The sequence below is a fragment of the Solea solea genome, chromosome 7 (assembly GCF_958295425.1).
Source record: "Solea solea chromosome 7, fSolSol10.1, whole genome shotgun sequence".
NCBI classification, from domain to species: Eukaryota; Metazoa; Chordata; class Actinopteri; order Pleuronectiformes; family Soleidae; genus Solea; species Solea solea.
Genome location: NC_081140.1, coordinates 4,047,613 through 4,075,448, shown reverse-complemented (window position 1 = coordinate 4,075,448; position 27,836 = coordinate 4,047,613). Strand labels below are relative to the sequence as shown.

Genomic DNA, 27,836 nt, shown 5'->3' with positions numbered 1-27,836 from the left:
GGCCAGTAATTAAATGTGTCTTCAGAATAACTTTCCTCCACAATCATTTTCAGCCCAGTGATCCAGCAGGATTACTGGGGCGGCGGATGGGGGGGAGGGGGGGGGGGGGGTCTGAGCAGGAAGCAGGTCCAAGATGGAGGAGCTTCCTGTCGTGTATCAGTGAAGTGAGTGCGAGAGCAGACGGCAGGAGCTGGAGGAAGCTGGCTGCTGGAGCTGCTCCAGTCGCTGCACTGGCAAATGTACTACAAGCACAGATGGCTCAGTCATCACTACACACACACACACACACACAAGTACCAGGCAAATTAAAGACCTACATAGTGTAAGTGAATAACTGAACGCACACACTCATCTGCTAAGACACACACACACACACACACACACAGTTGCTGTTTCTGTAAAGGAGGTCACTAGTACTACACAGTTAAAGAGATCAGTGACTTAAGTAGATTTGATTTAATCTAATGCCCATTTTACCGTGTGTGTGTTCTTGTATTTGTTACCTCTTAAGGACTGTTTCTGGCATAACCACTGACCATGTCCTGTGGTCCTCACTGAGACTTAAACCTGGTCCTAATGAAGCAGAACCTCATTTTATGGCTCTGGTTAAAGCAGTGTTTCCCATTCCTGGTCCTCATGGACCCCTGGCCTGCACATTTTAGATGTTTCAACCCTAACCTACATTTCCAACACACCTGATTCAAATGATCAGTTCAACATCAAGTTCTGCAAAAGCCTGGTAACGACCCATTCATTTGAATCAGGTTAGTTGGAATTGCAGGTTATGGTTAATCCCTGACCCTAACCCTACAGTTCACATCTCAGGCAGCCTCAGGAATTTGACTTGTGGCTGGAGGGTTGCTGGTTCAATGCTGGGATGGGCCCCTGAGCTAGGCACATTACTTTCTGGGTGCAGATAAGTGCTGCTCACTGTGTGTGTGTGTGTGCACGCGTTCACTATCGGTGTGTAATAAGGATGGGTTGAATGCAGAGGACAAATTCACTATCACCTATAAGAATCTGAACACCCTTTCATCAGCAACCAGGCTACTGTTGGACAACACCAGCTGTCAATCACACTGGTGTCCACTCATTATCCATTTTCCTCTAAATGGGAACATGATTTATAAAACTGACATGTTCCATTGAAGAAGATGTGAAAATAGTGATTGAGACCATTAACTTTCGAGATAAACATTTATTGACGCAATAAATCAAGTGAAAAGTAGGTTTATTTCCCATAGACTGTCAAACATTCAAACAGAACATATTTTCATGTACTAGTTGGCTGCAGGAGAAAACCGGAAGACTCCGTCCAGTTATTAGAAATGGTCTGTGGTCCTAACGAGAATAGCTGTCCTATCCAATCCTGTGTGCCTGTGTTGAAAAGACAGAGAGGCTCTCTGACAGTGCCAGAAGGAGCATGGGACAAGGACACATTCCATTTTTCCAACCTGATTCCAAAAAGTCATGGCAATTTAAAAATGACACCATATGTGCTTATAAAGTTCCCCTAAACCCTACTTTCACCATGTGATTCACTTTGCCACTGGGACGTGGTTTTTACTGGAAGATGATGACTGCATTTACGGCACAAAGGGACTGTGTTACTCATGATGACAGCAGTCGGCTGTCTAACTGTTTTTCAATTTTCAGTGTATAACTTCTTATTTATTACTAATGTGCGAACAAAAGATAAATCTATTCTATTTTAAGACATTTCCTCATTTATGTGCAACTTGGAACAGCCAATTCCCAACGTGCTGCAGCCTGTGGGACACTAATCTTCCTCTTGACCTGACCTCCTTTTCATCTGCCACAGAAGTTTGACTTTGATTCAATCAACCAAGAGGTAACGTTATATTATGAGAAGAACAGGAACCTCCACAACATGTCCCTGAGTCATTTCACTGTCATTTCACTGTGGTGCACAGTATGACTTCTTTTACTCAAGGATAGATTGTCAAAATGACTCACATCAGGACTATAACGTTTGATTGGAATCATTTAATTTTACATTTATATGAAGCAACAAACTTGTAGTGTTTCCTCCAAAATGAGCGATTTTGTGTAAGTTATTTTTTAAACCTAAACCTTAAATTATAATTGACTTAATTTCCATTGACAGTTGTTTTTTTCTTTTTTACAGAAAACAAGCAACACATGAATGAAAGACGCACCATAGAGATCGGAGACAATTACTTTTTCTGATTCTGATTTTCTTTTTATACATATATATATTTTAACAACTTTCAATTTTACTCCACTTCATTTTCAAAATGAGTTTCTTTACATTGACTCTGATAAATTTTCCGAATGCAGTTTCAATATCTTGCGACATTAAAAAAGGAAGACATCAATGACACGACCACTGACCTACATTTGAGACAGACAGCAAGTCAGGCACAAGTGCAAACAGGCATTACCGTGGATACATTTACGGGCAAACCCACAAATGCCACATGTTATGGCCAGAGTGCCGTCACAGGAAGAGTCGTTCCACACACAAATCAAGCCGAACAGCTGTAGATCACTAAAAACTACAGGAGTCTGGTGTAAAGTCACTAGTCACTCGTGTGTTGTGTGTGTGTGTGTGTGTGTGTGTGTGTGTGTGTGTGTGTGTGTGTGTGTGTGTGTGTGTGTGTGTGTGTGTGTGTGTGTGTGTGTGTGTGTGTGTGTGTGTGTGTGTGTGTGTGTTGCATATAAAACAAAGCCACCGCAGTTTCACTCCAGTGTGCAGTGATGACTCCACCCATGTTAAGTAGGTACTTTTTTTGTCATGGCGAATCAACCTAATCGTGCCGTGTCGTGCCGAGCCGGTGGAAATATGCCATTAGTGACCACAAGAATCTCTGGTAGAGGTAGTTCTTATGGCTTGTATGAAAGGTGGTGAATAAACATCATAATTCTCAAAATGTAGTATTGAGAGTAGTAAAAGTAGTATTCTGATAGGTGGCTTAAACTATCAAGAGTGTGGGTTTCCTGTTCTCCATACAACACACATTGCTTGAACTGTGTAGTGTTGAGAAAAAGAGATAAGTGCATTCACCAATGGAGCCATGTCCTTTGCTGAGGCGTAAATAAATGGAGGAATGAGGGTTTGACATGTCATCAGAGTCACACTGAGGCTGTGTGATGTTGGTGGCAGGAGTGCTGTGGTTTGGGTCAGAGGGAGATGGAGGACAGCTGTCAATCCCAGCAGCCTCCAGGCCTAATCATGAAGCCCCTTGCTGTCACAGCAACTGTGGGCAGGCAGACAGCTGTCCTGGGAGCTGCTTACTGAGGTTGGACAGATACATCAGGATAATATTGGCCATTTGTTCAATGCACTGCATTGGTGACTGGGGGCTTATGTGTTTATATCCACCTCCTCTGCATTTTCAATTAGCAAAAATAAACCGCTTTAAAGTGTTTTAAAGCTTCACTGAGGTGAAAAAGTTGTTTTGATTAAAAAAACATCCCTGTAGTTAATTACAGAATGAAACTAGAGTTAGCACTCAAGTGCACAAACCTTGAAATCTACAGTCTCACGATTAGATGCCACTCATTTTCCAATAAAACAATAAAATGTCACAATATTTCATAGCTTGATACAGAGACAGTGTCCGCTCCAGCCAGTGAGAGAGCTAGCAGCATATTTGAGGTTGTGTGTGTATCTGCATACATTATTGGTTCTCTAATGTGTGTTTTCTGCTAAGCTGGTGGAGTAAAGTGCTCATTGCTGCAGTTATTACCACAGTTACTTCTTCAGCTAAGCCCTTAGCATGTGTGGTGCAGCAGTGATAAGGGTCCCCTGTCAAACACTGTTCTGCTGTGCCACGTTCCATTTTTCATATACCGGTCTGGCAGTATGTGAAAAATTCATATCATTAAAAAAATAAATGTAGGAACAGGTATACTGCCCAGCACTATTAGACAGCATTACTAAATAAAAGTAATAATAACATTTGTACAGCGCTGATAAAATAACACACACACTAAAACATTACAGACGTACTGAAAAACATTGTTTAAGACTGATACACCCCAGTCAACAACTGTGTCTTCAGCTTTGATTTAAAAACCTCAACAGAAGTGGCCTGCCTAACATGAAGAGGAAGACTGTTCCACAACGTGGGAGCACGGAAAGAAAAGGCACACTCACTAACCGTCTTCTTTCTGACAATTGGGACAACCAGACAGCCACTGTCCTCGGATCACAGCGACAGTGTGGGCGCATAAACCTGTATCGTGCCCGACAGATATGCGAGTGCGTTTAAAATCTTAGCCCTGGTTTAGACAGGGAGCCAGAGAAGAGAGGCCAGCGCCTCTGAAACTCTTCTTGGATCCAGCCTGTAATCCAGCCTGGATGTTACAAAAGCATGGATAAGAGTCTCAGCATCTTTTAATGAAAGGATGGGTCTGATTTTTGCACATTTTCATAGCTATTGCCCCTAGAAAACTATGTTTTCCGTCACTCTGCAGACGTCATCTGGATCATTGGTCTGACTGGTTGTGGGGCTTTTCAATTGTGTACAGAGGCAATTTGATCTATGTCCATTGGTCATGCCTCGTGGAAGTGGGAGGTGACTTCACCCTTTCCAGACTCGTACTTAATCTCAAATGAGATTGATTGTTAATACACAGCTCTAGTTATATTGTGAAATATTTAATAATATGTGGATGCTCGTCTTTTGATTAAAGAACATTTGTTTTGGAAGCGGGTCTGAACTCCTGCACTTGCACTACCTTAAAAGTTCATACCGCCACGGCGAAAGATATCTGAGTGGAGACAATGGCCCCATAATCTGATAGCACTGTCTGTTTCACTGCTTCCGGACAGAGCTTCAAATGATCCATGATATGATCGCCACGCTGCAGTGGAAGTGCACCAGTGACCGACGGAAGCTATATCCAGACAGTGATGCACCTCTCCTATTTCAGGAAGGAGACTAATGACATTTATATGACCTTGTTAGAGGCTCCCCGTCGAGACAGATGTATAATGATGACACAAGAAATGTAATAATAGGTGCATTGTTACGATTTTACAACTATCTTGGAGTCGTCACAAAGAGCTGAAGGCAGAATGGGCACTGTCAGTATAAGCTCGTATTCATCTGCAATTTCCAAGATACTGGGATTTTAAACAAAAAGCGAGTGACTCAATAATTCATGAGCGTTACCAACTCCACAGCACTTTAGTGTTCCCATAGCTGGGTTATTCTATATGCAGCTCTCACAGATGTAGCCGACTATACAGTACACTGAAAATGTGAGTGTGTACACATTTTCCTTTCCTCTTTCCAATCAGCAAATATGCAACGCTTGAGCTGAGCTATACAGAAAACACATTTCCTTGGTTGACAGCTGTTGTGAAACCATAGGAAATACTTTAAAACAGTGCTGAGAAGGTGAAGTGCAAATATGGCACAATGAATGCAAATAGGCTGAGTGTTCATCTGTCTCACCATTTTCAAATACACATCCAAACCACAGAGAGAACACGGCTCTTCTCATTGTGACATTACACACTTCTATGACCAGTGAGGCAGTTGTAGAAAAAAAACAAAAGGCAACACATTATCTACACAGGAAGTGAGTGGGTGTCCATGAGGAGCTTAAATGTTACTACACAAACTGACAACCACAGTATGCTCACCTAAAAGAAGACATGGCTTCAATTATGCCTGCATTATTGCATAATATGCAGTACACTGCAATGTAAATTCAGTCCAATATTCACTGCTTAAAAAAGTGTTACAAAACATCTTTTAGACATCACCTATTTCATTGGAGTACAAGAGAAAACTACAAAAGCAGAACTAAGATAAAACTTTATATCTCAAAGTACTGTCATCTAACCCTACTGCCATTGTTGGAACCCAGAAATGTTGATTATCCGATTGAGCAATAAAACAATATAACTGGACTCTGATCGGTCACAGGCAGACAGTCACTGCCACAGTCAGTGAAGTCATAGTATTTCAACCTTGAAACCTGGAATATTTAAAGGCACCACAATTAAGTAGTGGTAATATCTAAAGGCAGCGCTCCACTACTAAATTAACATAATTGTGGCACAGAATTGGTGAGAAAAGAAAAGATCTTCAAGTTTTACTCTGGAATAAAGTGACTATACCCCAGCAACTAAATGATTTTAACCCTTGAACTTCCAAAAACTTTATAATAATCCATCCATTATCTATACCACTTGACCTTTGTGGGTCACAAAGAGCTAGTGCCACTCAAAGCTGACACAAGAGGTTGAGCGCTTGCTCTCATTGAAAACACTGGCAGATGTTGTAGTGGTGACACAAAACAGATTTTGACCATTAAACAAAAGGCTCACCTAATAAGTAAGATATTGAGACATTTGTTCTCTTCTTTATTTCACTGATAGACAGCCTTTTCACACCAAACATCTAGGTGTTTTGCTTTGTAAACCACTTTTCTACCCACACCAAAGTCCATGGAAAAAATCAGCAATTATACATCATGGCAAACAAGAGTGGTTTTTTCCACTGCTGCAACAATCAGTAACTTCAAACGTGTTACTATGTGCGTATTTGGAGGTTCGGATTTACCTAAGTGACAAAAACGTACCTAATGAGCAGCAGTAGACCAGCAGCTGCAATGTCCCCACAAACTAAAAACAGTGATTTTCTTTGTGGATTATGGTATGGCACCGTGGACGTGGCTACAGTTAAATTTGACTGTTTTTCCCCGTTCAGCCATGTTTTCACTAGGATCTAGCGCCATGCATGCCAGGTGTGTTCACTGTGCAGCCAGCAAGTCACTACCTCAACATTGTATGAAGTAGTGATTTGGTATTTGGTCATGCTCATAAGTGATAAAGTTCTGATCTGCAATCTTTTGATTTCCCAAACAATTAAATCCCCCTCACCATTCTGTTCTGAGAGGTTTAAGCAGCCTGCAGGCTATTCTTGTAAAAACAAGCATGACTGTGTTTGTTTCATGTATAATTGATCATTACATTAAGAGTTACCTGACATGCTCAAGACTGTCATTTACCAAGTCAGAGTGATGCACCTTGTGACTTGCTGGAAGCCTTCACTCTCCGGAGAGATGAATAATGTGTGCAATCGATTTTGTTTTCAGAATGATTTAACCTGCAGTTGATGCACACCGGGCCTAGAATCATTTCCTGGCTCCGACATGATGTAAATGTCAACTGTTAATAATAGCAAGATGGATTTAAAGAAAATAAATAAATATATACTGGAGACAGTGTTCCTTTGACATAATTTGTGGATTTGATAAGATTATTCTTTGGTAAAAGTTACACCAAAGTAAGTAAGATACATTTTAACTGGAAGAAATGTGCATCTGAGACAGATACATTTATTATTTAAAGCTTACTGTAATGTGTTTATTCTTGTCTGGGCAGATAGTCCTTATTAACGCCACACTAGACTTGTCACCAAGAATCATCTTCACCGTTATGCTTTGGGGTCACACAGCACAATATTGTCAGCCACAAAAAAATCCTGTATTGTAAAATGTCTGCGTTGTATTTGCTAAATACATAGACTAACCATGGGGAAACTGGTGATTCATGCTGCACAGATCATCATGAACCAAACAACTTTGTTACAAACCTTTTTTAGATTCCACACCATAAAAGGAAAGGTCAGAGCACAAGGTGAGGCTGTTTGTCTGTTTGCTGACTTCTCCTTTAACCTCATATAGTAACTCACTAAAATCTACAACTGTGAATGAATAGAAAGTAAATTCCTGTAAAATGTTGAGCATTGAGCTTCATGGTTTTATGAGGTCAAACCAAGTGCAAATTAAAATCAAATTAGTTTGAACTTGATTTTTGTAAACATGATATGCCTAATATTTATTAGCCTTCTGAGTATATGATAACCTGGCAAAACAAAATGTGTGCTCCTCCACTTGCACAAAATGAGTTTTAAAAAGCTTTGCCTTGATAAAATATACAGTAGTGTTTATAAAAAAGTTCCCTCAGAATAGTAATGGGAATTATGGCTCCCTGAAGAGAGCTCTGTTTCCTTCCTAGCTCGAGACCAAGGCTGAATTTGTTTCCCAGTAACACCCTGTGTAAAACGGGAGTTCATTTATAAATAAAAACAACCTAAGAGTCCTTGACAATAATGGATCACTTGATGTAACATCACTAACCAGGAACGTTTAAACTACATCAATTATAATAATATCTAATATACATTTATAAAAGTAAAAGCATGTACTTGTATTTATATCGTTCAATGGTTCAGTACCACCTTTTCGTGTCCAATACAAATATCACAGTTCTGAGTATCTACTGATAATGATATCAGCCCGATACAGGTTTTATTTTATTTTCCACTCTTCTGTTTTGCCTTTTCTTTTTCTTATGTCTTAAAAAAGGTCCACATCTGTGATCACTGCAGCCTGGCAGGCACACAATCATGTCGCCCTCACAACCTGTGCTTATAGAAGTGTATAAGTGATATTTGGGGGTTTTGGCTCATATTTAGGTTATTAACTTTAAGGTTATCTTTATATCTACAGAGTTAACCCTAGTTGCCACGTGGGGAATCCCCAAAACCAAAACAACAGCCTGACTAACAGCAGCGGTAAAATGTTATCTCTGCACATAAATAATCCTTTCACAACTGAACCAGCCAAGGACACCTGAAGTTGGCCAAAATATGTAGTGGATCAACCACTGGACAGAAAAAAGCGATGGAGAAGACAGCCAACCAGAGAGGGAGATTTACTAAATGGCAGTGTCCAGGCCAAGCAGTGGTGGGCTGATATAAAAGAGGCTCTCACTTCCCTGAGGGAGTGTGTTTAGGCCTGCCTGCCTGCCTGCCTGCCTGCCTGCCTGCCTGCCTGGGGGCCTGTCATCATCTGCTGTGTCCATTCAGCAAACCACAGCACACTTCCTCTGACACACACACACAGGCAAACACTTTATCACTCTTGACGTGTGACATCTGTCTGGGTGAAAGGAATAGAATACTACAATGCTGAGTGGATGAACTGAAAAAAAAGAGAAGTCCTGTGAAGATTCAACCTTCTCTGCCACTACATTCTGACAAAACTGGGCTTGTATTTCTGGGTAATTCTTGGTAGAAGACTTTGACCACTGATTGCAAGGAAATACACAGGAGGTGATATTTTTTTTTCATTCACAGTTTGACTGATAAATCAGCTTGGCTAAAAATATCAATAAGGGTGTACATGACAGTCAGCCAATCAGTGAGGAAATATTGCAGTCCAAAAATGCCAGATAGATAGATAGATGGAGAGATAGATCTATCTATAGACTTCCTGCATGATCGGCTCCATCTGAAACAGTCACCGAACTGAAATGTGTCCGAAGTGGTTGTTGGACTCCTCTGTTGAATGTCCTTGATAAATGTTGGAGATTAACGCATGTCTATCAACCAAGAACAGAGAGAAATGTGAGTAAAAAAAAAGTGATTTTCAGATGTTACCAGGTGGTCCAACAACCATACTCACTTCCTGACCCACTCATTCTCTTGATAGCTAGGAGTGTGCACAAACAGCACAATCTGAACATTGGCGTCACTACATGCGTCATACTCATTTTTCACCACATCTCATGTCCTGCATTGACTTTGTATATCATCTCATCGCACAGAAAGAGCTGTCATTATTAAAGTGTAAATGTCAAGATGTGCTGCTTTCTTTATAAATGATAAGAGACTGAATATCTTTTTGGTTTGGGACTGCTGTTTGGACAAAATAAGACATCTGAAGACACCACTGTGGGCTGTGGTGGGAATAAACAACAGCATGTTTCTCTATCATTTTTTTATGGACAAAATGATAAATCACTCTCCTCTGTCATCATTCCTGCCCCTATTGGGGAGCTGTCTACAGCAAAAACCTCTGATAAACCCATTGTACATGTTCTGCTCTGCATGAACCAGCAGATGAAGTTAGTGGTTTGCCAGTGAACATATAAAACTTTTAGCAGCTGAAGAGCCAGGAAAGAAAAATATCACTGGTTCACTCTGAACTAAAGTTATTTTTTGCTCTGTGTCTACTGGGTGTTGTTCCCTTGACTGTTACATCTGCAATATTAACACTATAATAATATTAGAGCTGAAACAATTCATCGATTCATCGATTATTAATCGATCACTAAATTAATCGTCAGTTAATCAAATTGTGATTAGAACTTTTAAACTATGGAGCCGTCAACAACACATATGTGCCATTTCAAGCTATTTCAAAGACAAAATTCTCCAACTGTGTAAGAAATATTCTTCAGCCCACAACACAACTCTAAAATGCTGTTGCTGATTTGTATTTACATTTTTACGGTCTGCAATATATAGGATTTTTTGGACTGAATCGGATTTTACATTTGTATCTATCCAATATCTGATCCAGTGATTTTGACCAGTATTGGGCCAACTGTGTGGTGTGCCTGGGTGACAGAGAGACACTAACATGACTCCACACTCCAGAACTGAGAGACTGTAATGCACCTGTAAACCAAAGTTTAGACTTTAAACCATAACAGGCCAGCTAAAATCGCTCACAAGTGTGGTCACCCTTTTCAAAAGTGAATACACACCATTTGCTGCAATAAATGTCGTCTGAAATATGAAGTTGAACAGAGCAAGACATCTATCCTGAAGAAAACACAGCACCTGCAGGCTAACGTTAGCATGGACATGGACAAATAACAGGGGGAACTGACAACTTTATCACCATCTCTGGGTAATTAATAAACTAGTTTGAATAAATTGTGGATGGAGATAACTAGGCCATTTTCTACTAGTTTGGCTGACATTAGTTTAGCAATTTCGTACCATCAAAAAATCCTTTTGAACCAGCAGCATGCATGAACTGCACTCTATTTCGAGTGAAAAACAGGAGAGTGTGAAACAAACACAACAGGAAATGAACTAAGTGTAGTAAGTAAATCTACCATCGAAAGATTCCACTGTGTACCTTTACAAGTTTCAAATTCCAAACTTGAATCATACCATTTTGTACCAGTCAATGACACCAGTAACCAGCTCTAAAGCCAGGTGATTAAGATTAGCATTCAATCAGTAAACTATGATCAGTGGCAGGAATCCATTTAAAGACGCCAAACAACCCGAGACAGACACCATAGACCTGTACTGCATTAGCTGATGTGATTTTAGCAACTCATCCTTTCTTCCTTTGACTGATGGACAACAACACAGAATATACGTGAACAAATTGGCAACAATTGACCAATGCAAGTATGAAAAATGCAGCAGTTGGACTGCGGTGCTGCCTGTAAGCTGAGTGTGACCCACTGCTGCTCATATACAGTACACAGCAGTGTTGTGTTTATAGTGAGAGCCTGTAGCCGACAGGACAGGCATGAACTCACTGATCTGGCCGAGTGGAAAGACAGTCCCTCCATTGAGCAACAACAGAGGACACTGGGTGATTCCCCTGCCACACACACACACAGGTTTGTACATCAATCCCTTTAAGGACTCTACATTAACAAACCCTAACCTAACCCTAACCACAGTTTAAATCTTCTAAACCTTAAACTTAACCAACTTCTCAGAAATGAGGATCAGCCTCATTAAGGTCTCCATGAGGACTACAGATAACAAATACAAGTATACACACACAAGTACATACAGTCATATGTCATGTCTAAGGATATAACATAGACTTTATTGGAAACAATAACTCTGATGATTACATCAGGGGTTACAGTCTGTTTATCTGTTTTAAATTATTATTATTGTTATTGTTATTATTGTTGTTGTTATGTTGATGCATTTGCCACTGACTACCTTACTTTAATCAGCCATTTCAGAAAATAAAATGCAGTCCAGCAGTGTGACAGACACATGCAGTCCTCACTTACATCCTGCTCACATGCCTGTGACATTACACGATATTTGAGGTTTACTGATTGTATCTTTTGCAAATTCCAATACATAGCCAGTATCGGACTGATACCAATTCTAACTATTGCATCAGCTAATCCATCAACTATCTGCTGAACTCTAACCAGTAACATTTACCTAAATATCATTTATTTATTGGTTATGCAGTTTTAGTCCAAAAGAAACATGTTATCTCCTAATAACTGTTCTTCGTTGTAACATATGTCTTCAAACTAAACAGTTGGACACACAGATGTGTCGAAGTTTTGAGGACTACTCTTTTCCATAGCCACTTATTAACTAACTCTCTAACCAGAAGAACCAATTATTAATAAGTAGTAATAAACCCTTTGAATTGTGCGGACTAACCAAAACGTCCTCACATCAATGGTTTTGGACAATAATAAAGGACACACAAAGAGAAGTTTTATCTTGTTAGGACACTCTCTGAACTTCCATTCATTTAGACAGGTTTTATTTACCCCTAACCTTGACTATAACAAGTTTAAGTCTAATTCCACCCAAACTAAAATAAACATCTTCATCCAAACTTGTACCATCATTAGGGCCAGTCTATGGTCCCCATGAGGACTAGTCCTGAAAAAGTCAGTGTTTATAACGGAAAATGTCCTCAAAGGGTCGCAAAAACGAGTACACATCCCCGCAACCACACACACACACACACACAGAGCGAGAGTCATGACTTGATGACTCCTGACTCCACTTCTCAGGACAGGTCACGCCAGACAACTCCCTGTGGCTCAAATACGACAGATACGAGCGTATACATATCCATGGATACAGTATTTAAAATACTTTTTGAAACGAGTACTGCAACTTTGACTGAGCTAAACCGTAAATGAAAGTAAAATATAATCGAGACGTGTTTCGTGTGTTTCCCTTTTTATTGAAACGGACTGTTAACTTTTCGCGCTAAGTGCGTTTAGCTGCACCGGCTCTCCTTCGTCACACGGGACGTTATATTGGCTTTGATACGTGTCTGTTATGTTTGTAACATACGGCAACAGCAGCTAGCTGCGCTCACTGTAAACCACGGCGAGAGTGATGCTGCGTTTGACCCGTCAGCTAACGTAACTCCCACCACAACAGACCGTAACTCTGAGCTCAGGCGCCGGCCATGTCCCCGTCACGTCCCTGTCCCCTCCGCGAGAGGGACGTCATTTTCCAGTCAACACACATAAACACACGAAAAGGCTACTTACGCCCTGGGTCTGGGGAAGCCCATGGACAACAGCACGTCAAGATTAGAGCCACATTTCACTGAGCCCGGTCGGTTCTGCCGGAGCCTCCGTGGCAGGATTTTACTGTAGATGTCGTCTTTGGCAGCCATGGTCACTACACAGTCCACCACCAACAGCAGCAGTGGGAGCCACAAACCTCCGACTAGTCCATCGGCTTCAGCGGCGCCCGCATGAGTGGATGAGAAACGGCAACAACGCCGAGCGGAGGAGAGAGCTGAGCTGAGCTGAGCTGTGCTGTGCTGTGTGGCCAACGAGGAGGCAGAGAAACCTGCTACTGCGCCCCCAGAGGAGAGAGACGGCACAGCACAGCTGCTCACTGTCTACACAATAATAACACATTATTACATTCATACACAGCAATAGGTTTTAATACAACAGGAAGTAAAGTTCGAATCTGAATATAAAAGGTCATTATTTATTGTACTACAGTATAATATATCAGCCTGCAATAGATCAAAAAGTAAAATATTACATAGTAGATCTTGATATGATATCATATGATATATATGTTTATCAGAATGTAGGAGATCTAAATAGAAATATTTGGGGAAACAGAGATCCAATATTTTCCACCATGTTCTGTTATGTTGTGGACCAAAAAATTGCTTTTATAATCAACTGATTATTCATTCATGATGGAAACCTACTGTGTCATATCAATTTATAAAATAATAAATTTTTTAGAGTGATACAAGACTACTAGTCTGCTTACGAGCTACACAAAAGGCTATAAATGACAAAACATAAAGAGTTTCACATTTGCTTTTAATATATATACACAGATAACATTCATTATATGTAATATTAATAATATTGACTAAGGAATTAAGTCTATACAATTGAGTCACACATAGAAAAAAAATCATTATATTATTATTTTAAAAATAGATTTTGTACATTGTTTGGCACAAGGGTCATTACTCCATTATACCTAATTATAATTTGAACACACCTGCTGATTCAACAAATATTCCATAAGTAAAATGCAACAAAATATCTGGTTTCTGACAATTATCGGACAAACTATCACCACAGACTACTGCTCATGAAAGTCTGAATGATAAATGTACAATATGTTTTCCAGAATAATTAATGTATCTCATCATGATTTTTTTTGGCAAGAATTGTCTTAAAATAATCCTCTGAAATGATTTTGGGACCCTGTCGGACAACTTGAGGTCCACACTGCTGTATCCAACTAATGCTGTAAATTGGCCTTGTGCAGCCTTACTAAGGCGTGGTGAGATCTGAAGTTAGTGTTGGCCACCAGCTGTGCTGGCAAATGGATTGTATGGTGTGATGACACAGAAGACACAGCCAGCCTCCTGGAAAGCTTGCCTCATCTCCACCTAGTGGACCAAACACAGGGACTGCATCACCGTCAGACACCACCACAGATACAGTCAATGACAAAACTCATTTCTAGAAAAGTTGTGACGCTTTCTCAAAATGCAACAAAAAACCAACATATAAAATAAGATAAGACTAAATTGTCCATTTGTACAGAAAATTGTCCTGCACCACCATTCTGACAGCTGACAATTCTGACAATTCAGCCATAAAAAGGAAGTCCATAAAATACATTAAATTACACACTAAATACATTAAACGTCCTCAATAACCTAACTAGTCCTTCATAGGGGATTCATTTAGGTTAAGAAGTGAGATGGAGTAAGGAAGGAATTAATCTTTGCATCTGTTCCTTCAACAGCTGGCCACTCTAAAGCGCCTTCCTCAAGGCAAGAGCTGGTGCTCTTCACACAGGACACGAGAAGGGTCTGCAAAGGTCAGCCCACCAGCTTAGAACACATGTTCTAAATATGTTATTTGTTGAATGACTTGAAACATTATCTGACAGATTACCAAGAAAAGATTTCCAGTGTTTCATACATATACTGTACATATATACATATATATATGTATATATACATAATCTACACAACATTTTGGTTGTCATGTAAGAAATCTCAGATTCTCCTAGTTGAGGCTGACCACTATGAGGTTTTTGTTAGGCAACACCTGGCTAATAATGATAATAATAATAATAATAATAATAATATGGTTTAGGGGCCTGATATATCTTAACCATCATTATTTGACTAAGGGACAAATAACCATTGTTATTTGCCTGAGGGGCCCCTTTCAGATATCAGGGGTGAATTACATAAACTGTGGTATATGATTAAGGGGATCTATTAAGATATAAGTGTTATGTGGCTTCAGGGCCCCATTAAAACTTCAAGATGATGAATGCAGTAGTGAAAATATCGGTGTAGGTATATGTGCAGAGGCTTGGGCTCGATAGGCCCGTTCAGTAACCCATCCTTGGAATCAAGGGAAATCTTTGTGCATAAATGCCAAGGGTGGAACCTACTGCTGAATATGAACATCAAGCCCTCGGGCGGTAATATATTAGAGACCATCATGCTGCAGTGATGGCATCACAATGTCAGCTTGGAAACACTTTAGAAAAGCAGCTCAAATTGTAGCAGTAAGAATGGGCAAACATTGAAAGCTGCAACAACTAATTCTCTACAATATCCATACAATAAAAAAGTGATGTTCACTAGTGAACTTCACTCTGTGCCAAGTGGTGTGAGTGTGTTGCAGGCATTATTTCTAAATGTGTGTTCAACAAGGTTCAGATGAATTAACACATTTCAGATTTTGTATGTCAAGTTTTTGGGGCAGAAATATCACAACCACAATATAAGGTAGAAAATCACATTGCATCCTGTGGGTAATAAACCTACATCAGACACTGTATTCTTAAACACAAAGTCAAAATGAGCTGCATTACAACGGCAGACTCTGTATGTTCTGTCTACACCTCACTTTCTCATTTCTGTTGGGTAAAGTCACAACTTCCTTAAAATGCACATCTTACCAGTCTTGCCTGGTCCAGACAGAGACCCACCACGGCCCCTCCACTGCCTGGTAACTTCACTGCTGAGCCAAACTGCAGGGAACAGCAGAAACCTTGTAAATGAATAATCAGGAGAAGAAACTCTCCAGCAGGCACAGAGTGTGGAAAAAACACACACTGAGCACTGTTCAATAAAACATGCTGTCGAGCCTTTGAGCGCCTACCTGCCTCGCCAGCTCAACCATTTTGAGATTCCCAGGACCCAGACAGTCATCCGTGTAGACAGACCTGCGGCATGTGTTGTTACTTTGGCTGCAAGTGTGACAGTAATGAGAACAACTTTAAATCAGAATGATGCAGTTTTACCTCCTCAGCTCAAAGTTCTGGTCCATCAGCTGTGCCAGTCGGCTCCAGTCTCTGTCCTGCAGAGCTGCCCTGAAAAACAGAACACGTTCAGTCAGAGCTCAGCTTCTGAACTAAAGACTGCAGCAAAGTAGCACCAGATTCAGAAAGTGTAGTTGTATGAGGTGCTGACATTTAATCAGAAGTGACTTTGCCATGTGCACCACCAGCACCGGAAACTAGTCTGAGACATAAGGGATAGTACTAAGTGAAAACATGGCATCGTTTTAGGCACTTAACAAAAGGCTCACCTAATTACATTTATGCCTCAGTTATTACATCTTAAAAATATGATTGCCACTATATCTTGGCATTAGACAGTTTTTTTTCCACCAGTTTGTCTCAATGTGTAAACTATTCATGCTCCTGCACCAAAGAGAGTCCATAGAGAAAATCATTTTATATCATAAAACACTGCAGTTGTTGATCCACTGCTGCCTCCATCAGTATGTTCAAATGTGCTATTTTGTGATTTGGGTGTTTGATTAAACTAACTGTCACACACTTATCAAACGAGACAGCAGTTCATCATCAGTCCTATCATCTGCATGCTAAAAATGCTGATTTTCTTTGTTCTGAACATTTCAATTTATTGACTTTATTGACAGGAAAGTCTGTCTATTTGCAAAATAAAGTGGTGAAACACACATGTGTATATTTTATTAGGTTAACTTTTTGTTAAGTTTGTTATGTTTTCAGTGACAGCTGCCACTGTGGTGTACATGACCAAGTCAGTGACCTGAACTATCCCTTCAATGCAGAGATATTAGCATCTATATCTAACAGGATATATTGTCAATAAAGCGTTGCTCACATTGTGTATACTTTTACATATATTCAAAACATTACAGTCACATTTCTAGTAATTATTGGGTGATCTGCAATTTGCTGCTTGTTATGCAAACCAACCTTGCATTATCAGTTAACTCAGCAAAGGTCTTCATGGCCTCAACGACCAGAGGCTCACCTGTGGGATGACAGACAAGCATCCAACTAAAGTTTTCAGGGGGCCCAGGTCATGGTAAATATGACTCATTTCATAATCTCCATGTGATGTGTGATGTGTGACGTGCAGGCGTACCGCTGAGCCAGCGCTGTCGGATGTTGCTGTGAATGCGTCCAGAGTCACTGGGGTCGCTCAGGTAGGCCAGCCAGAACTGTGGAAGGTCACTCATGTCCAAAGCAATATAATTTCCTTGAGAGGAGAGAAAACATTCAGCCAATTAAAAAGAGAGGGAGCGCATTTGTATCGTCAACATCATATCTAAGCATAGTGGCATCAGTACCATAGCACTGCTCATCCATGAGCTTTTTGCTGAAATCCATGTAGACTAAACCTTCATAGACCTGCAAAGGCAGAGGGACAGTTCATTCATATCAGTACAGAGGTGGAAAAAGAAGATGTTCACAGTGATTTATATCACTGACCTGAACGACTCTGTCCTGCAAACCAGCAGTAATGAAAAGTTCATCAGTCTCCACATTGAGGATGAAGTTGGCACGGATTGGTTTTGGGAGATCCTGGAGTGGAAAAGATTGATTTAAAGCTCGAGTTAATCATACTGTATCTGTCTGTTGTAATGCATTTCTCCTATTTGGCTCATTTCGCCTTTTTCTATTTACTAACATCAATTATTTCATTTATTTAGCATCATGTATTTATAGTTACACTCAAAAGGCTTGCTGGATGTATCAAAAGGCAGTGTGGAGACACACACACACACACACACACACACACAAATACACATGCACTTTTTATGAATAAGGACCAGGAGTGTGAATCTTTTTTTTTTTAAAGAGATATTGATATTTGCAGATTAGAGTAAACACAGATGAAAAGAGAAACACCATCAGCCGTGGTGAATTATTAACATCCTTACATTGTCTGTGATGTTGTAGAACTTCATAAGACACTTCAGGGTAGCTGAGACGATGGCACTGCACAAAACAGGAGATTATACACAGAGAGATGTCAGGAATAAAAAGCTGATAATAGTTCATTTAGCCTGCAACGCTGACATTGTTATGTGTATTTCCTTTGATGGGCTCATGTTTTATTATGAATACATGAATCTTCAATATCACACCAGTGTGAGTAAGCACCACACCAACTGTAGGAAGCTAGAAACGCTTCCAGCATGAATCCATATATGTTTACTGATCAATCTTAACATCCAGATTAGTGCTGATACTAAATCTAGGATCACGATTGATATAGATGAACATACAGTACATACATATGGTATAATGTGTAAATCAAGTCATTTTATTCCTTCTCTTTTATATTAAATGAAAACGAATGAAAACAGAAATTGAATACATTGTTTATAATTATGTTTTTATAAATGTATAATCACCTTAAGATGAATAAATATTATATAATAACTTGAGTGAACCCTTTATATTACAAAGGCAGTGGGTCCACCATGTTGTGCTGCTTCCCAAAATGGACAAACTGGCAAACAAAAAGGAGGGCTTTTCATAGTTTTATGCTACTTCAGGGCCACCATAGTTTCTCATATACATTTGAATGGAGAGTGTGAAGTGAAAAGGTATTGTAATATGCAACTTTGCCCCTAGATGCCACTAAATCCTAAACAATGGTCCTTCATGGTCCATAAATAAATACATTTGGAAAGTGACTGAACCACTTACCTGCTTCCAGCAAGACCCTGGAACAGAGACAGAGTTTGAGTGTTTTATGTGAAGAAGTTACTTATTCTATAGTATTGATTCTTTAACACTTGGCACAGTGTGCTGCTGTGATCTGTGGCGCTTTGGAGGCATTCTTACCACCTGCCGAGGAATGTTGGTGTCGTATTTGAGAGTGAAGTTCTGCTTTGTCAAAGCAATGCTGCAGAGAAGAGTAAAGAGCACAACATCAGCGACAACAACTGTTGTCGACATGTGAAAAATAAAGTGACAGAATAAAAAGAGACCATTTTTTTTATCAGAGCGAGGACAAAAAGAAGTCGCGTAAATAATAATAATAATAATAATAATAAGTGCCAAAAAACACCGGACATGGGCTGCCCTGATTTTTTAAAATGTGCATTGGCCGTAGAATAACCTGTACTACATCATTCTGCAGAGCTACACTACGTCCGGTCAAAAACACAAACTACCGCTTGTTATGTGTGAGATTGTGTGATCAATATCTACACTTCATGTCTGATCTCACCCATGTTTGGAGCAGAACTGGTAGAACTTCTTACAGGTGGCCTGCAGCAGCCGCAGACCTCCCAAATATCTGCAGTGAAAAACAAACACAACATTTTTCAAAAAGCCTCAAGATGATTGACACTGTAACACACTGTAGTCATCGAGTACACACACACACACACACACACACACACACACACACACACCCTTCCTTCCTGCTGATACAGAACAGATCTTGTAAACTCCCGAACTCTGTAGGATCATTGAGTGGGTGAGGCACCAAAACCTACAACATTACAGAAAGCCACATGAGATTGAAACATCACCATGAAGAAGTTTTAAATGACAATGTGTGTGTGTGTGTGTGTGTTACCAAAGTTTGACTCTCCACTAGAGTGACCTCAGCCCAGAAGTTGGAGATGGACATGGCGATGGTTTTCCCATTAAATCCATCTGAGGGATTCCCCATTAATCCGACCCTGTCAGTGATCACACATTCACATGTTAGCAGTTAAAGGTCCAGTAGGCAAGACTTCTTTTGCATTATTGATGTATAATTCTATAATAACCTTTCAGTAGCATACACCTGCTCTGCATAACAGAGTCTAAAAGAGAGTCAGACCATGAATGAAACAATGGGAGATGGAGGGGTCGCCTCAGGTCATTTGATGTGTGCGTCAGTCCATGTTTAACAAATCAAAAGAGAGGAGCTCGGGACAGAGAGACACATAACCATAACAGTACGTTCACACCTGCAGATGAAACTCTTCACCAAACAATCCTGCCTACTGCAGCTTTAAACAGGTCTGCTGTGAATTGCTGGTCACGTCACGGCATTATGTGTACTTAATAAAGTGACCAGTGTCTGTAACTCAACTCGTCTGTGAGTTGAGTTACTATCATCTTACACCAGTCTGGTCATTCTCCTCTGACCTGTGCTTTTTGTATTTAACCTTTATTGAACCAGGAAAATCCAAGTCTACGTATGAATTTGACATTGAGATGGTAACATCTGACAGATACCTGGGTGTTCACATAAACAATAAACTGGACTGCTCTGATCATGCTGCTGCACTCTACAGGAAGGGTCAGAGCAGACTCTACCTGTTGAGCAGACTAAGGTCTTTTGGAGTGCAGGGAGAACTCCTTAAGACCTTCTATGACTCAGTATTGGCACCAGCCATTTTTCATGGAGTGGTCTGCTGGGGCAGTAGTATCACAGCTGCGGACAGACTGATTAAAAAAAGCCAGCTCTGTCCTTGGATGTCCCCTTGACCCAGTGGAGAGAGGAGAATGGCTACCAAGCGCTTCATCATCTCTGATGGACAATCTCTCTCAGCCCCTGCAGGACGCCATCACAGCACTGGGCAGCTCCTTCAGTAACAGACTGAAACATCCTGAATGTCTGAAGGAGCGTTATCTCAGGTCGTTCCTCCCTGCAGCTTTTAGACTGTACAACAAACACTGCTCTCAGTAGACCACACATGACCAGGCTCCTCATTCCTCCCTTCCACATGCAAAATACCTATGCATATTTATATTGTAAATATCAAATACATACTGTGTATATTCTGCAACCTGTCTATAATGTACATTCTACATTCTATTTTTACTAAAAAAAATGCATAGTCTAAGTATTAGTATCATTTATATTGTAATTTTATTTTGGTAATGCATGTTTATTATTTATTATCTTTATCTTTACTGTCTTTGCTGCTGTAACAATGTAAATTTCCCCTTATCCCCATCTTATTGTATCTTATTGTATCTTATCTTATCTTATCTTATCTTATCTTAACTTAAGAGGACCATTGCTAGTTGAAAGTCCAGTTGCCATTAGAAAATGTTATTGTACAGCCTGCGCTACATTTAAGTTTGGCTCCAAGAGAAAACTATTGTGTTCATTCCTTGTAAGTAATAAACAAATAAGCGCCTGGTGTAAAGTAAAACTTAATAATAATCTTGAAGGTGAGAGCAAATTATTCCAGAGAGAGTGTGTGAGAGTTTGTGTCTTCCTGATGTCGCTGCTTTCTCACCTGGCATATGACCTGCACGTGATTGGTTTAGCAGCATTGTCTTGCCCCTTGGACGAGTAGTGGGTGAGCCACTTGGTGTAATCTGACAGGCCCTGAGATGACAGGAAATACAAGAAAAACTGTGCATATGTTTTATGGTTTTTAGCCGTGTATTAAAGAGATATTACAGTTTTTATTAATGTGAGGCTATAATAGATAATGAGATAATGATGCATAATCAGCCCTGACTGCATTATACTACACACATAAACATTAAGAGATAAGGATACACACCACTTGTCCAATAAGCTGGAAGCCAGTAGGCAGCTTCATCCCAAACACATGCAGCTGTTTCTCATTGATGAGCCACTCCTGAAGACACAAGAGTCTGGTATTTACTTCACTGTGTCACAATAATGAACTCATGTCACTGTGACTTTGAACAATGTCTTCATTAAGAGTGAGAAATGCATACAAATGTATTCATAAATGGACACATGTTAACAATGACCAAGATTATTATAACAAAAACATCCAATAACTGTCTCAGTGGTTATAAAACATTTATCAGTGGTTTGTTCATACAATGTTTTGTAAGACAGTTTGAGAATATTGGTGGAAAGTTGAGACTTAAATAACTGAGGAAATATGTGTACAGTGAAATACTGTGTAAGCAAGGCAGTCAGAGATCAGAGACTTCACCCCATTCACTCAACAAGCAAGTGCAGAAACACAGAAAAAACAAACAGACAGACAGACAGACAGACAGACAGACAGACAGACAGACAGACAGAGCCACTGAAAACAATGGAAACTCGCCGGGCAGGTAGTAAAAATAGTATCTGGTACCAGGTACTATGCTCGTGGAAATGCTACTTAAACCGTTCCGTGCCGTGGTGAGGTGAGGTGAGCCGGTTGAAATACGCCATAAGACATCTTATGAATGTCACTTTATCTGACAGCCTTCACTGTAACTATATCACTGTAACTGTTAAGCACAGTGCGCTCCTGTCCTGTTTCAACCCTATGACCTGAGCGAATGGGACGATGGTGATGATACTTGACTCTTTGGTACTTACCCAGAATCTTCCCAGCGACCTGTCTGTGGCTTGTGGCTGCAGCTTGAGGAAGTCAGACAGGTGGGACAGTGTGTCCTTCTGGATGCAGTAAAAGACCACGCTGGCCAGCCTTGATGATGTCGTACCTGCCGGAGGTTTCTCCAAGAAGCGAGTTATTCTGAGACATAAAAAATGGAGAATCAATTAAGAAACATTTCCAAAATTACGCCACAGAAACCGTTTTATTTGTCACCTGTTGGTGTCAGGGCAGACCTCCACGATGCCCCTGGAGTTGCTCCTCTCACTCTCCTCCAGCTCGTAGTAAATGATGAGCTCCCCAGGCTGCAGCGCAGAAACACAACATGTGTGTTAGATACATCCAAAAAGCATGAAACAAAAATTCATTTAATCTTTTATATGGGAATAGGGTCTTTAAAGCTGCAGTGCATAACTGTTGGTGTTTTTGTTTTCTGCCTGTGTTTGGTCTTAGTGAACAGAAACAATGTAACATTATTGCCTTCATCTAAAAAAACGGCTCTGAAAAGCAAAACTATCAGACCTGACTGAGTGAGCGTTTGTGTGTATACAGCAGCACAGCAGGGGCGGCCGGGGACAAGAAGTATTTATTCCATCAAACAGCTAAACAATCATGAGCAGATCTGCTTTAGACCCTTTAAATGGGCTCTCCTTTACGTTTTCCTGTGTGCAGCGGCGTATTGTCGCCCAGCTACATCAGGAGATCCAAACACTGCTTTACTGAGAAACACAGAGTGTCGTGTGAAGCTGATTTGACAATGGTTGGAATCCAACATTTCTTTATATTTAAAAACTAAGTACTACAATTTAAATTTTAGTTTAACATGGACAGGTTGCTCTGTAACTTAATTATACTGATATTCTAGATCACTTTCTAGGAAATAAAGCTGGGATAGGCAACAGATTTTCCTTGTGATTATTCAATAATTTCACAATAACCTGTCAACATAATGTAAATCAAGTGCACATCCTGTGGACTCTGCTTCCAGGCTTGGGGAAATCTGCCTTCTGACAGGAGATGTTGACCAACCATAGAGAGGAAGGGCTCCTATTGGCTGTGCTACTAAGCAGTTGTGTCTCTTCTGTTGAAATGTTGCTACCGATGCTGCAAAACAACTAAAAGAAAGCCATAAAATAAACGCAATTGAACAAGTGTCAATATAGGCAGAGCCTTTCAAATAGATTTCCTCAGGTTACCCGTTACCTATGACGCACGAACATCTCTCCAGTGATAATCTAGTGGGAGGGGATCAGGGCAAAGAGTCGAAGCAATCCTGCGTACTGCAGCTTTAATCTACGTCCGCTGCTGTTATCAGAACATACTCTGTGCACACATTACACTGCATGATTCCATCTGCACTGAAATTATTATGTGAATCTGAGCAAGTTGTAAATCTCACCTTTGACCTGAAGAAGCGGATGACCTGAGCAATGTCAAAGTTCTGGTCCGCACAGAGCATGTCACCCGCAATCTGCTTACACACAAAGAGAATCCTTTTGGTAACTGTCAAACATTTACACAGTCATTTGCATTTTAATAGTCAAAAGTATAAAATCTTTCACTTTCTGGCAACATTATTACTTTATTTGTTGCCAAAAAGTGGGACGGTGTCAGCATCTCTCAGTGTAAGTTATCTTTCCACTTCAGAATAATAATTTGCAAGGGTGCACTACGTGATGGTTACCTGTTCTCCCTCAAGTCTACAGTTTGTTTCTAGAGTTTTGTGTTTGTTATAATTAAACAAGGACAATAATATTCTACTGGACGTGTTTTCACTAAAGTTGAGTTATATTCACTGACTTCACTGAGGAACATAATAATAACAACAGGACACTTCATTAAATGGACTTTGTGAAACATACATCCAGTTTTTAGGTATTTTATATAATATGTAGTAAATATTTAAACAAAAAGATGTTGTGAACATCACTAACATCTTCTGGTATCTTGTATCAGTTAATAAAGTTTTAATAATATTGTGTTATTGATTTAGCATTTCTCCCAATTCACACACTGATCACTTTCTTCTTCTTTGTTTAATTAGTCACACTGTTATGATGTCACACTATTTGCATAGCTGACACAACTATTGCAATCTGGCCTTCACACTGAGCCAGTTCAAACCGTTCCAAACTGCACCATAGTGAGCCAAAGTGCACTCTACCACTTGGTGGAAAATCAGCATTTGAGAGACATTCACTGGACACAGTGAAATAGAAAAGAGCAGAATATTTTCATGGCAGGTTTATCGTACCACCATGATGTCGTCCTGCAGCTTGCGACTGCGTATGGCCAGCTCCAGGTCAGCTACGGCTCCAAGACGGTCAGCCAGTGTAGTGCTGCCATCATTGACCACGTTCTCCACAGGGAAGTCATTGGCCGTGGCCCAGCGCTCGTAGTGCTTATACCTGCTCACAGGAGCAGAAGAGGGAAACGCTCAATTCAAGCCTCAAAAAGTGATGGACTTGTATAAAAGGATTGTGCTTTTATGTGCTCACTTGTCTGCATTTGTGACCAGATACACTTCTGTGAAGAGCTGCCGCCTGCAGAAAAATCAAAGACGTCGTCAGTGGTGTTCCACCGCAGGGTCCTCACATGAGAGGCTTGTTTGTGTCGGGGTGACTTCTCACTGATACTCACATCTTAACAGTTTCCCACCAAAAGTCAAGGATCTTCTTGCCTCCGATGCCAGGGAGCAGGGCCTTTGGGACCCCGGCCAGGTGGCTGTACAGGCCGGTGACATCATCCTGGGAAGAAGAGAAGAGCAAGAGAGAGAGAGAGAGAGAGAGAGAGAGGAAGTGACGAAAAATTCAAAAACAGGTGGACACAGCAGCCAACAACACCTTGTCAGTAAATGAACATCCGTCCTCAGGGATGTGATTGCATGCATATCACTCTCCCTAACAGGATAAGTAGATTTGTTTGCCCTTAACTTTTTAACCCATGACAACCCTCAAGTCAACTGATTGTATTTAGACTACAGAAGCATGAAAAACAATAATATAAGGAATACTGAAAAGCATATAATTGCATCAAGAAAAAAATTCCATAGAACTAATAAAGGGCACAAAATAAACAAGAAGCTCAAAAAATATCTACAATTACACATTCAAAATTACAAAGGTGTAAATGTTGTGTACCATAAAAGACCTGGGGATTTACCTGCTCATCATTGGTGGACTGATGACTATTTGTCAACAAGTGGTTTCCAGATTTTTAGGAAGATGATTTCTTTATTAGCAAGTTTATATATTTATATATCGGAGGCCTTCCATATACATTTCATTTCCAAGATCATTCAACTGCTGATACAATGTACACGTAGGGGAGGTCTCAGATTTCCAATGTTGGAGAATAAGATGTTTTGAAAAAGTTCAAAGTGAAGCTGAGTTCACAGAATGCTCCAATATAAATAAAATAAGGGAGTCGTGTTAGCCTTGGATATGTAATCAAAGATAAGAGATCAAAAGCACAGGAGCTCAGGACATAAACCCACAGCTGGTTGTTTACACTTATCACATACGGGAGAGGTTATATAGCACAGAGCCTACATGTTATATAGTGGAGCCCAAGAACAATTTTGAATTGAATGAGTCTAGGTCTTGTGTTTATTGAATGATGGTGTATCTTAGTGAGGATCTCTGGAGTCAGAGTCAGAAGAAAAGTTTTCTTATTACAGCAATATTCCTCAACACCTGAGGGCAGAGCAGAGCATTGATGATTTTAAAAATGTATTTCTTTGCCACAGCAGATCATCTGCCTCCATCTTGTCCTCTCCCTTGTGTCCTCTTCTGTTACACCAACTGTCCTCATGTCCTGCTTCACAACATCCATGAAACTTCTCTGTGGTCTTCCTCTTTTCCTCCTGCCTGGTCGCTCCATCGTCAACATCCTTTGTCCAAAATAATCACTGTCCCTCATCTGCAACGAGACTAAACCATCTCAACCATGACCCTCTTATTATGCTAATTTCTAATCCTGTCCATTCTAATTACTCACAATGGAATAACAAAAAATCCCCATTTAAAAAAAATGTATTTGCTGTTTATTTATTTGTCCCTTTATTTTAAATGTGTTATTCCGCTCATTTATTTAATGAATTAATTGCACACAGGACTGTTTCCATTGCTAATACCTATTAATCTAGCATTTTATTCTAGTTCTACTCATTTCCTTATCCATCTGCTCTCACAGTTGTTATTCAAGTTTAATCTTGATTTCTTAATATTGTACATATTTCTGCCTCTATGAGTAAACAGGTATTCAGTATATATCACACTATATATCACTTCTTTGTTAGCTCCTTTGTGATTTATTTTCCATTGTTGGTCTGTTGTACTGTATTCTGGCCTTTATGTGTGACATGATTGTGTTTGTTACATGTGATGATGTGTATGTGTGTTCATGCTTTAATGTGAACCATCTTTTGTACAATTTGAAATGTATAAAGAGTGCTTTATAAATAAAGTTTGATATTAGATAATGACGTAATTCATTTGAAAGAAACCCTCACCTCTTTCATCACGAGAGCTCCCCTTTAAACTCATAGAACTCTATTGTATCGCTAGAGGGTGGTAAAGACCACAGTAAACCAGGTCCAACGATAAACCATTTCATGAAAAGTACGGTTTAATAACTAAATCACGTGTGAGCCGAATGCACACCTGCATCTTCCCGATTGCGTAAATGGCCGAAGTAGCTGTATATACGACAAAACCACATATAATTCAAGTAAGTGACGTGGAAATGGCATATTATTAAGGGGAGTTCGGCGCACACTCAGGTTTACGTACAGTACAACTAGCGCGGACTTTGCACCTTTGTGCAGTTTGAAGTTCAAACTCCTTACTTACTTACCTTGATCTGTGTCTCTAAGACGGTGCCGTGACCGGCGACCAGCAGAATACAGATCATTAGTCCAGCTTCAGTTTGGCAGATGCTGCTAAACTGTTTTCCTACAGAGTGGAAGGGTTGAGAAATTTTTGAGAGCTTAAATTTCCCAGCCGCAGTGAAGAGACATACTTCCGGAAAAGAACCTTCAGAATAAAACTACATACTGAGGACTTGGGCTTGCAACAATTTATCTAATGATGGATAATTAACCATCATTTGACAACTTTGTTGTGTATATGTATGTGTGTGTATATATATATACATA

The 27,836-nt window shown here is 40.1% G+C and overlaps 2 protein-coding genes across 3 annotated transcripts in view; both read right to left on the bottom strand.

The window, feature by feature from the left end:
- The window catches only part of ubash3bb (ubiquitin associated and SH3 domain containing Bb), a 54,689-nt gene extending 41,279 nt beyond the window's left edge, over positions 1–13,410 (bottom strand). For both annotated transcript variants that reach the window (XM_058633521.1, XM_058633522.1), the window contains exon 1: positions 13,100–13,410. In XM_058633521.1, coding sequence (XP_058489504.1) covers positions 13,100–13,227 — 128 coding nt within the window. In that variant the 5' untranslated portion in view covers positions 13,228–13,410. The remainder of the gene's footprint in view (positions 1–13,099) is intronic.
- A 482-nt stretch (positions 13,411–13,892) lies between these two features.
- gkup (glucuronokinase with putative uridyl pyrophosphorylase) lies at positions 13,893–27,673 on the bottom strand. The gene is made up of 23 exons (XM_058633523.1): positions 27,536–27,673; positions 25,319–25,425; positions 25,177–25,221; positions 24,933–25,086; positions 24,078–24,149; positions 22,895–22,983; positions 22,663–22,819; positions 21,878–21,955; positions 21,605–21,696; positions 19,942–20,047; positions 19,775–19,854; positions 19,588–19,656; positions 19,200–19,260; positions 19,062–19,078; positions 18,287–18,344; positions 17,835–17,927; positions 17,693–17,753; positions 17,488–17,601; positions 17,316–17,373; positions 16,371–16,439; positions 16,229–16,292; positions 16,026–16,097; positions 13,893–14,487 (listed from the first exon to the last, which is right to left on the bottom strand). Exons 1-23 carry the CDS (start codon positions 27,590–27,592, stop codon positions 14,392–14,394), a joined length of 1,869 nt encoding a protein of 622 aa, XP_058489506.1. The 5' UTR covers positions 27,593–27,673; the 3' UTR covers positions 13,893–14,391.
- Positions 27,674–27,836: the final 163 nt, after the last annotated feature.